The 12,500-nt window shown below is 41.3% G+C and overlaps 1 protein-coding gene across 2 annotated transcripts in view; it reads right to left on the bottom strand.

Moving 5' to 3' along the window:
* LOC115218813 (zinc finger protein 420-like) overlaps positions 1 to 12,500 on the bottom strand; it is a 20,589-nt gene that overhangs the window by 1,533 nt on the left and 6,556 nt on the right. For both annotated transcript variants that reach the window (XM_036509310.1, XM_036509309.1), the window contains one exon: positions 1 to 3,485. This exon is cut by the window's left edge and continues 1,533 nt beyond it. In XM_036509310.1, coding sequence (XP_036365203.1) covers positions 1 to 3,019 — 3,019 coding nt within the window. In that variant the 5' untranslated portion in view covers positions 3,020 to 3,485. The remainder of the gene's footprint in view (positions 3,486 to 12,500) is intronic.

Here is a 12,500-nt window from a genome sequence, read left to right as displayed (position 1 = left end):
TCTCTCCACAGATATTGCAGCTAAATGGCTTCTCCCCGGTGTGGATTCGACGGTGAATTGCACGGGTATCTTTCCGAGCAAATCTCTGCGGACACAAATCACACTGGAACGGTTTCTCACCTGTGTGTGTTCTTCGATGGATCTCTAATACGTTGCGTTGATAGAATTTCTTGGGACAAAGGTCACAGGTGAATGGTTTGTTGTCTGAGTGAATTCTTTGATGTAAAAGCAATTTGTCCTTCTGTACAAACCCTTTCTGACAGATTTCACACTGAAAAGGTCGCTCATCGGAGTGCAACTTTTGATGTATCCTCAGTGTATCACGACGAGAAAACCATTTCTCACAAATGTCACACACGAAACGTTTCTTCTTCATATGAGTTCGAATGTGTGAATTCAGTTTGTCTTTCTTAGCAAAAGCTTTTCCACACTTTTCACACTTGAATGGCTTTTCATTCGTGTGTGTCCTGCGGTGAATAATCAGAGTGGATTTTCGAGCAAACTTCTGAATGCACAAGTCACACTGGAATGGTTTCTCGCCCGTGTGGATCCGTTTATGTACCTCAAGGTAGCCCAGCTGAGTGAATTTGGTGAAGCATATATCACAGGTAAACAATTTCTCACCTGTGTGTTTACGTTGATGAATTCTTAAATAGTGCTTCTGTGCAAACTGTTTCAGGCAGACATCACATTTAAAAGGTTTCTCCCCAGTGTGGGTCCGCTTATGAATAGCTAACGAATCTCTGCGTGAGAAACTATGTTTACATATTTCACAGGTAAATGGCTTTTCACCTGTATGTGTTCGGCGATGTATTTGCAGATAAAGACGCTGAGCAAACTTCTTTCGGCAGATGTCACAGTGGAAAGGTTTCTCCCCCGTGTGTCTACGCCGATGAATTGTCAAAGAATCTCGGCGTGTGAAGCTATGGTTACAGAATTCACAGGTGTAAGGTTTCTCACCTGTATGGATCCTCATGTGAATCTTCAAGTATAAACGCTGAACAAACGACTTCTGACAAACATCACACTGAAATGGCTTCACACCTGTGTGTGTTCGCAGGTGTAGTTTCAATGAATCTTGCCTTGAGAAGCTGTGAGAGCAGAATTTACAATGGAAAGGTTTGTCTTTGAAATGAATTTGTCGATGGATGTTTAGATAATGTTGAAGAGCAAATTGTTTCTTACAAATGTCACAACTGTAAATTTTCGGACCAGAAAACTCGCTTTCCTTCACGTCTGCAGATCCAACTGAAAACTTTTGGATTTGATTTTCAGAAGTTGCAGATAAATTTTGCAATTGTGATGTACCATCCAGCATGGAATTTACTGAAATGCTGCTATTCTGAAACTCCGAGATGGCTTTCTCATCCGTCACAGGCGTACAGTTTGGTTGTAAAGACGAACAGACGGATAATCCCAGCCTGTGCAGGTGGTTAATGTCGTTTACGGAAGGATCAAAAATATCCACGGAATTAAAATTACTTTTTACCTTGGTTTCTGATTCTATCTTTGGTTCTTCTGGATAGTTGTTCGGCTGATATTGGTCAAACTTATCGGGAATCTTTATGATGTGGATCTTTCGGTGTCTCTGCAGGGTATCTTTCCTGGCAAACTGTTTGGAGCAGAGTTCACAAGCAAATGGCTTCTCTCCCGTGTGAGTTCTTCGATGCATCAACAGTAAGTAAGATCGAAGAAATTCTTTCCCGCAATAATCACAAAACAAATTCTTGTCACTCTCCAAATTCCTCGGTGGTTTCGGTTTCTGAAGATTTTGGGGCTGCTGCTGCGGCTGGGTTTTGCAAGGGGCCTGGGAGTGAGTTTGGTAGTTGGTGACCTTCTTTGAACTCTGTCCGATGACACAGGAGAGTGGATTCTGTTGCTGGGCCAAGGACTGATGTAGTTGTTGCTTGCTCATTTGTTGAGATGATAAACAGTTCTGCCCCGATTGTTGTGATATGTGCTGCTGGGACTGAACTTGGGGTACCTCAAGTAAATGGGTCTGACTGGAACTGTAGGATTTGTTATTAACACTAGTAGTAGTAGAAGTAGTAGTAGTGGTGTGGCTGCTGTTGCAAGAGGTGTGGTTGCTGTGTATGCTGTTACTGTTGTTGTTATTATTACTATTAATACCACCACCTCGACTACCACCACCACTACTACCACTACTACTACTACAGGCAAGATTTGTATTCAAAGAGTAATTTTTTGAAGAACTTTCGCTGTTTGAGTACTGTTTAGAGATGTTGTTTGCTGTCACCGTATGTTCTTCAGAGACGTTTGTTTTGTTGGCTGTGGATGTTGTTGATGTTGATGGTATAGTGGTGGTTGACAGCACGGTACCGATCAGTTGTTCGGGGGCCAGTGGTAGATAACAAGGTTGGATGAACTGACTGGCGTAGAGGTCAGGCCGAAAGACGTTGTCGCCAAGATGCGTAGCAATGGGACTGGAAGTTGCCAAGAGACGTTGCGGAAATTCTTTGCCAAACACGTCGCAAGAGAATATCGTGTCCCCCAGCAGTGGCAGAAGAGGTCCTTGCAGGTGATGCGAATGGTGGATAGACTGAGACGAGGTTGTAGAAGAAGGATATTGCTGCAGCTGTAAGTGTTGTGCTTGCCTGTCCGATGCACTGCCTGCACTCCCTGTTGACTGCATCAGCCTTTGCTGTGCAGCGATTACCTGCGACTGCAGATTGTCACCGGTGCTGTGATGATTGTTAGAATGCTGCCTAATGGAAGGATCAGGGCCAGTGTGTGCCGCCCTTGGCACTGGGGTACTCATCGAGGACTTCTGAGAGTAGTCCTTGGCATATATGCTGCTGCTGCTGCTGCTGCTGCTGTTGTGGCAGTTGTTTGACAGACCAAACGCCACCGAGGACGAGATCTTGCCACTGTGTGCCACATGTTTGTTGCTGGGTACACTCGACGCACTCTGCTTATGCAGCTGTGATGACTGCTTCATTGAAAGATGCTTACCATGACTCTGGCTGGAGATAATTCTTTGGTTGCTACACCGATCCATTGTAAACTGCAGAGGTTGTAGACACACAGTTCAGTCCGTCACGGGTTCAAATCCTCTGTACGGGTGCAAATTTTCATTGGGCTTGTCTTTCACACACAAAACTCGTTTCAAGTTCTGATAAAGTCTTCATATACGAACTTGCGTGTTTGTGAGTCAGTATGTGGTGTGTGCAAGTCTGTGTGAGTCTGTTAATGTATGTATTTAAAAAAATAATGATTTTTTGGTGTAGTTTCATATTTTACACTCTATATGACACACACAAATATATACCACCATCATCATCCTCATCATCTTCATCATATTAGGTCCTCTTTCCATGCTGGCATGCATTGGACTTGTACATGTTTGCCACTATTAACACATTGATGCTGTAGTAGGGAACAAAATGGTAGTAATTCTCCGTGGGGCAGACAAGTGTCTTCTGGTTTTCATGTCTTCAGATTAATGGACTCCATCTTGGAATGATCTAGAAAATGAAGAAATATTAAAAAATAATAAAATGGTAATAACGAGATTGGAAATAACTTTCTGACAAAATTTTAAAAAACAAAAATATTACATATTATCATCAGCATCATTGCATCAGATGGATGCAATGATGGGGATGATAATAAAACTATGCCAAACAGTCCTTGCCGGTGCTGGCTCCACATAAAAAGCATCCAGCTGTAAAAACCATGCTGAAACAGACAGTGGAGCTGGATGTAGTCTTCTGGCTTGTCAGCTCCTGTCAAACTGTCCAACCCATGCCAGCATGGAAGACGGGCGTTAAATGATGATGACAATGATAATGATGATGATAATCAATATTATCATCATAATCACTACCACTATCATCATCAACTTGGTTGGGGCAGGTCTTTCCACAGCTGGATGCTCTTCCTGCCACCAACTCTCACCTATTTCATAACCTTGTCCACCGAACAACAAACAGACCAGAGCTGCTTCCAATGAGGAATGTAAACAAATGACACTGATTCTATCAATGGTGACAGTTTACAGCCAGTTGTATACATGCCAAGACAAAGGAAATACACACACACACACACTATACATATGTACACACACACATATATATATATACATGCACACAATGGGATTCTTCTAGTTTCCATCAACCTAATTTCACTCCCAAGCAGCAGCTACACTGCAGTACACCAGCTAACAGTGTCCACACAAAGGAAGAGAACACCAAACCATGTGTGTGGGATAGAGGTTAGGGTGTTGCACTCACGATTGCTAGGTTGTGGGTTAAACTCCAGGAGCAAGCAGTGCACTGTGTTCTTGAGCAAAACACTTCATTTCATACATTATTTACAATTGACGGATATTTGTCCTCGTCTTGTTTGTTGTTAACACAATGTTTCAGCTGATATACCCTCCAGCCTTCATAAGGTGTCTTGGGGAAATTTCGAACCTGGGTTCTCATTTCTAAGGTATTTTTCGATATTATTATTATTATTATTATTATTATTATTATTCAGGTCACTGCCTGGAATTGAACTCAGTGACCTAAATAACAACAACAACAACAACAACATCGAAAAATACCTTAGGAATAAGAACCCAGGTTCGAAATTTCACCCAGGACACCTGATGAAAGCTGAAGGGTATATCAGCCAAAACGTTGTATTAACAACAAAAAAGATGAGGACAAATATCTGTCAATTGTAAATAATGTACATATCTCTTAAAATATAGAACAATATAAATATATATATATATATAGGGAAAGTTTACGAAAAAAACAAAAGACGAAGACAGGTGTTGTACAAAACAAACAGATGTATTAGTATAACGCTCAGGAATAGAAAAAGTCTTTTATGTTTCTAGCCTTTGCTCTTCTACAGAAAGGGACACAGAAAAAACAAGGAGAGAAAAAAATGTGTGTAGTGGCTAACAATCTATCATGGCGTAAATATATATATATATGGTTCAAATTTACAGAAAACAAAAGACAAAGACAGGTGAGAGAACAACAAGCAGATGTGTTAGTTTAATGCTTAGGAGGAAACGGAAAGGTCTTTGACATTTTATGACTAAGCTCTTCGACAGAAAGGGTTGAGGGGAAAAACACAGAGAAAGAAAATGTGTAGGGATTAACGGTTCAACACGATATATATATATACACACACACACATGTGTGTACATATATATCATCACCATCATCATCATTTAATGTCCGTTTTCCATGCTGGCATGGGTTGGACAGTTTGACTGAGGTTTTGAGAGCCAGTAGCCTCACCAGGCTCCTATGTGTGTGTGTGTGTGTGTACATATATGTATGTATGAACATATGTGTGTATAGAAACACACACACACTCCATACATCTGTAAGTGTATATACCATCAGCATCATCACCATCATCATTTTAATACTCACTTCTCCATCTTTGCATGGATCAGATAGAGTAAGAGACAGACATTCTCTGTCCTTCCTCTCACCAACCCTCGCATGTTTCCAAGCAAAATAATATAATTTACCCACAGCCAGACATGTTTTATACAGAATACAGGAAACGAACAACACTGCTTGTATGACAGTGACACTCATTTACAACTATCCTGCGATGTCAAGACAAAGAAACACAAATACACATACATGTATTCCTTGCGATTGAATTTGACTGGTGGAAACTGTGTGGAAGCCCATCATGCTAACCGTGGCGTCACTGTTTGGTGTGTGGGCAGCAACTGGTGACATTTATTGACATTTCTTGGCAGTGAATACTCTACCGGTTCCGTGCTTTCCAATTCCTCTGGAATGTGAGACGTGAAAGTTGGTGACAGGAAGAGCATCCAGCTGTAGGACTCCTGCCTAAGCCATGCTACCAAGGGAAAAAGACAAACAAACCTCTTGCTTAAGACACCAACCAATCAACTGACCAACCAACATCATCATCATCGTTTAACGTCTGCTTTCCAGACTCCAATCTGATCTGGCAGAGTTTCTACGGCTGGATGCCCTTCCTAACGCCAACCACTCCGAGAGTGTAGTGGGTGCTTTTACGTGCCACACCCAAATGGTGCTTTTTACGTGCCACCTGCACAGGAGCCAGTCCAGCGACACTGGTGACGACCTCGCAGTTAATTAAATCCCCCCACCCACCCATCCATACTTAATTGAAACTTTATTTTACTGTTGTGGAAAGATGAAAGACAAAAGTGATTCAATGTGATTTGAACCCACAATGTAAAGGACCAGAACAAACAATGCAACAACCAACCCCCTAATGATTTTTCTCATCTTATCCACTGCAATCATTATTGTCACAATGCAATGTTAATTAAAAAAAATAATAATCTATTCAGAAAAACTGATTAAGTCACACAACAAGTGTTGGTTGTGTGCAGCCAGGGCCACATTGCTGGTTGTTGGTTTAACCTGCTAGAAATAGAAGCCAACTCTTCCCTAAACCATACAGAACTGTCTTTAACCCTTTCATTACCGTATTTATTTTGAGATGCTCTGCGTTTCTTTCAATTAATTTTAAATATAACAAAGAATTTAGTAAAATAACTTAGTTATCATTCAGCTAGTGTTAGGAACATAAATTGTGACTAAGGTTTGTTGGAAGATTTTAATTCAGAACTTATGAAAACAAGACATTTGTACTACAGAGCCAGAGGTGGTTTCAGCCAGGTTGGTAATGAAAGGGTTAATCCTTCAGCATTCAGTTTACTTTGAAAAATGTAAGGCTTATTTATTCACATTGTTTTGAATTAATCCGGGATTATCCTGTAGCTTCAAAATTTCAATGATGTGACTTTATTTTTAATACTGACATTGCAGGGTAAGTGTGAGAGGCCAGGTCTGGCTGGTTTAAACACAAAACAGCTAGAATATTTGGGTCAGATACAGCCTGTTTAAATGCTGAGGGATTTAAAACACAGGAACACAGTGAATAATGTATTTAAGGGATCAGAGTGTCTGTCGTTCCATAAACTAGTGACAATGAAAATGAGGACATTGTTGGTGAAAAGGGATTTTGGAATGGGGCAAGGAGCTGACCCTCACTGAAGATACAGAGAAATGAGAAGGGCAAGAACTGCAACAAGAATTTGCTGAGAGAAAGTGGGGTCTGCACTAAATACACTCAACAGCAGGACCAACTGTGGAAGATATTGTATATAGTGAAAAAGGCCACTAAGACTCTGAAGATAGCTGAGCTTTGAGGAACTGTGGGTGAGATGGTGAAAATATCTGGCAGAATAAGACAGGAGCTACTGGCATAGTCCACCAGGTAGTACAGGGAGATGACATCCCCATTGAATGGGGCAGCAGTTATTATCTGCAATCACAGTAAAAGAGGTATTCTAAAATAGTGGTCCTCTAATGGTGTGTATTGTGGTACAATGGCAGACCACAAGGACAGGGCGTGGAATTGTTTTTTAAAATGGCATTTAAAGCTTTGGGAAATCTATATTAATTGCTGAGACCCTTGGAAAACATTGCTTGAAAAACAAGGGAAAAATTTGACAAGACAGTCAGTCACCGGCTGACACTCGCTGACGATACATCGAAGAGGCCAGGGAACAGAAGAAAGAAGACATGCACCCAACACCAGAGCTGAAGACACCTCTGAAAGGAGGGGCCCCGCCACGTCAAAACGGTAGAGGAGTAGGGGCCGAAACCGGACATGGTTCCTCCTGATGATGTCTTGAACAAACTGGATCCTATAAAGGAGCTGTTGTGGTAGCAGACCACGAAACAAGGTTGTAATTCCTTTTTCATAATTTTGTATTTTTAACAGATCTTTTTTTTTTTTGACTTTGCAAGTCTCCAGTGTGTGTCATGATGTTAACAAGATGGGTTTGTGCCAGGGTGGAAAGTACTCTGATACCCTCATGCTTATGCGACAACTATAGGAGAAGTCCATTGTCAGAGTAGGACGCTCTGCAGTCAAGTGGTTACTAAGAGAACTTGGTGCAAATGAAGGGTTTATGGGAGCTGTATAAGCCATGTATAGGGAGGTTAGTGAAAGGTAGAAGGGGAAGGACATGTGCAAACATGTCTTTCAAGGACTGAGTTTTACACCTTCTCCTGTTAATTATTCAAGGCCATAGGAGAGGAGCTCAAGACTGTATGGCAATGGCTTGGTTCTCAAAGCCAAATCTGTCAAAGAAAATGTGGAAGCAAAGTGTAGAAATGTATCCTTAAAGGTAACCTAGTAAAAACAAAAGTTTTAGTCAGCAAAACAGAAGACAAAGCCCCATGGCCACTTTCCAATGGCTGTGAGAAGAGGAGTCGGACAGAGTCTGCATTGTGTACCCAATGTAGGGTAAGGGTGCACAAGAGACATATTGGGACCACAGGAGGTTGACATCATTCATCATTGTTCGACCGTGGTCGAGACAATGGAATTTACCATGCTACGCCAGACTTCACGGTCCATCATAGCATTACGGAGGTCCCGTTGCTTGATGCCTGTATCCTTGGAGGTTACATCAGGGTAGGAGAGTGTGCGCCCTCTGGTATTGCGAGCAGATGGCTTCCAGAGGAGAAGAGTAGAAATTACCTCTTTTTCAGCTCTACAACAATGTCCAGCAAACTGGACTCTTCTACCTTTCACAAGAGATGACACAGGTGGTAGTTTCCCATATATTTGTACTTTGGTTGGATGACGCTTCCACGAGAGATTTTGAGCTCTGATAAGGAGGCGAGTGTAAGTTCCATCCAACCGCCTCTCAAGCTTCTTTGACGGAGGTTGACAGCAAACAGACTTTATCTGGGTGAGATGTATAAGAGCAGTTAACAGTAAGAATAGCCATAAAATCATTATCATGCAGTCAGGTGACTTGTCCAAACGAATTAGTCACGTTAGTTTTCCAATAGTCAAACGTCTCGTCTGTACATGCCACAAATACAGAGCATAGCAGCAGTATGGTAACTAAACTGATTGATTCCGGCCATTGATATCTTGTTGTCTGTTCATCCATTCAGCATCTGGTGATATTTGCCATGGACTCAATAAGTTCATCTGCTGAAACAAGTTTTCATCCATCATACTGCACCCTGGCGGCGAGCTAGCAGAAGCGTTAGCACGCCGGGCGAAATGTGTAGCCGTATTTCGTCTGCAGCTACGTTCTGAGTTCAAATTCCGCCGAGGTCGACTTTGCCTTTCATCCTTTTGGGGTCGATTAAATAAGTACCAGTTACGCACTAGGTTGATGTAGTTGACTTAATCCCTTTGTCTGTCCTTGTTTGTCCCCTCTATGTTTAGCCCCCTGTGGGCAATAAAGAAATACATACTGCACCCTGTGATTTCAAAGTAACTCTGGGTCGGATGTTACTGAGACCTAGGCCTTACCAAGGGACCGCCCATGATTTGGTCCAGGGCTGTTTAATCCCATAGCCACAGTTTACCTATACTTACATGCTAATTAACCCGTAATTTGGACCCTGACAGGTGATGCTACTCTGGGTCAGAGTAAAGCTGGGAATAAATAGTGGCTAAGATGAGGTCCCACACCCTGCAAAACCCTGGAACACCCAAACCAGGGCCCCACGACTGGGTGCAGCTTAAAGTTATATACAGGACATGAAACAAATTCTTACAAATGTTTGGATGGCTCCTTAGAAGTATTTTACAGGTCCAGTCCCTAATTAGATGATGGTAATTAGAAGTAGGTAAGGGTATTCCAAAAACAATGGGAGCCAGAATAAGATGAAGCTGGGCAAAGTTCAAGGGGATGTTACTTCTGTTAGCAAGAAAGGGATTCTTTTCCCATGTGAAGGGAAGATGGACATTTGTGTATGGAATTGAACTTAATTTTATATGTCAGTGTATTTAAGACGGCCAGCTGGCAGAATTGTGAGCATGCTGGGTAAAATGCTCAGCAGCATTTTGTCTGTCTTTATATTCTGAGTTCAAATTCCATTGAAGTTGACTTTGCCTTTCATCCTTCTGGGGTCGACAAAATAAGAACTGGTTGAACACTGAGGACGATGTAACCAACTTAGCCATGTCCGTGTATTTGCTGGCCTTGTGCCAAAATTTGAAATCAATATTATATGGCAGTGGAGCAATGGACATTGAATGTGGAGGATGGTGGAAGACTGGAAAGAAATAAGGGGTGTATGAAGCGTTTAAACACTGGATGTGAAATGGTGACGAGCTTGAACAACGGGGCATAAATGAGCCGAAAGACTGAGAATAAGGGAAAATAGATGGGGAGGAGACTGTGTTGATTGATACAGCAATAGGTCTACGAAGAAGTGTGGAGGGGTTACATCGATCCTTTTATTTAGATCAATGCTTCTCAACCAAGAGGGTCCGTGTAGGATTTTGTTAAAATCTATATACTCTTTTACTCATTTACTTGTTTGTCATTTGACTGCGGCCATGCTGGAGCACCGCCTTTAGTCGAGCAAATTGACCCCAGGACTTATTCTTTGTAAGCCTAGTACTTATTCTATCAATCTCTTTTGCCGAACCGATAAGTTACGGGGACATAAACACACCAGCATTGGTTGTCAAGCGATGGTGGGGGGACAAACACTGACACACAAACATACATATATATATATATATACTATGGGCTTCTTTCAGTTTCTGTCTACCAAATCCACTCACAAGGCTTTGGTCGGCCTGAGGCTATAGTAAAAGACACTTGCTCAAGGTGCCATGCAGTGGGACTGAACCCAGAACCATGTGGTTCGTAAGCAAGTTACTTACCACAAAGCCGCCACTCCTACGCCTATGTAAAATTTGCTTATATTTCTACAATAAACGAAATATTTTCACAATTTTTTTAATACAATTCTTAATAATATTTAAATATAAAAAGACAATAGGATCTTTTTTAAGCACCCAATGGTTATGGAGGTCCAGTAGAGTAAAATATGAATTAAAGGGATTCATAGGCAAAAAGTGTTATCTTATTTAGATAGTAGTCTAATTCAAGGGAGATTTAGTTGTCTTTTCTAGCAAATTAAGTATCCACATAGAGACTCCCTTGTTATCTTGCTTGAAGGTAGTGGTGGAAAGGAGGAGTGTGATATTGGTGGTGGTTCTGGTGATGGTGGTGGTAAAGTTTATTGTGGTGTGTGGTGGTGAGGTTAGCTGTGATGTTTGGTGATAATAGTAAAGTTGGACAGCTGTGGTGGTGGTGGTGAAGGGTGTCGTTGTAGTATTATTAGTAGTAGTAGTGGTGGTGGTGGTGGTGGTAGTCACAGCTACGAACTGTAACAATAATTCCACAGAGTGACCAACGTAGAGGAGGCTATCCGCATTCTCTGATATTTTCTAAGTTCTTTCCAGTGTTGTTGTCATTTAGCCCCAAGCAAGTTACGATCAAATACACCTATGATCAAAGATGCTCCAACCATGACCACCCTGTCCCACCCTGTCATTCATTCGGACATTGTATGTCTAGAATTATATTATGTTGTATTAATGTTAAAGTTATTGTCGTGTTCCAGGTCAGCTTACCAAGATTTATGATCAAAGGTATTCCTGGCATGACCATCCCACCTGTCTTTAAGGAAGATGCATAACGAGGACAGTAAAGCAAAATGCCCTTCCTTTTCAAAGCAACAGGGTGCTATTTCTAACAAGAAAACGATTAGGGGCCACCCAGCCGTCAACCTAGTTTATCGGTTGCCTTTTTTTCTGGACGGAATTTTGGAAGTAGCTGTCCTTCGAAGTCCCACATCTCGTGCAAAAGGAGAATACTACATAAGGAACAAATGTGCAAAAAAAAAAACCCGAAATTTTTGCGAAAAAAACAACACAAATTTTTTTAGCATTGTGATTCTATTGTATGAAACACAAGGATATTTCTTTTTAATGGAAAGGGACATATAAACCAGCTTCCTAGACAATCTCTTTCTGAGGTATGGGAGTTCGAAGGGCAGCCATACCAAAATTCCGCAGAAAAAAAAACTACTTATTTCTCTTCCTAAGGGGTGTGGGACTTCGAAGGACAGCAACTGCAAAACTCCAGTTGACTGCGCTACTTCTATAATGAATGTACCGACCAGGTAGGTAGGTAGGTCGGTACCTGGTGGCGTGAACTCTGGGTGGGTGTGTACTGTCTTAGATTATTATATATTGGACGGGAAAGTGTTGAAACAAACGACCAAGCTGGGAGTTTTAGTGTTCCAGACACAACAGAAAAGAATTGAAGTGGAATATCATTAGAATTTTTCATGAAATATTTTACTATGAAGAAGTCAGGCGTTTTATACACACACACATACACACTTGCGAGTATCTATCTATCTATCTATCTGTCTGTCTATCTATCTGTCTATCTATTTATCTATGAGTCTATCTATCTATCTATCTATCTATCTGTCTGTCTGTCTGTCTGTCTATCTATCTATCTATCTATCTATCTATCTGTCTGTCTATCTATTTATCTGTCTATCCATCTGTGTATGTGTGTGTACATATGTAAAATTAGACATAAAGACTAAAATATTAACGGCAAGAACATGTAATATGTGACATGTAGAATATAATATTTTTATGAA

This window comes from Octopus sinensis, linkage group LG14 (assembly GCF_006345805.1).
Source record: "Octopus sinensis linkage group LG14, ASM634580v1, whole genome shotgun sequence".
In the NCBI taxonomy this organism is placed as follows: Eukaryota; Metazoa; Mollusca; class Cephalopoda; order Octopoda; family Octopodidae; genus Octopus; species Octopus sinensis.
Note: the sequence above shows the minus strand (reverse complement) of the source record. Positions and strands in the feature narration are given on the sequence as shown.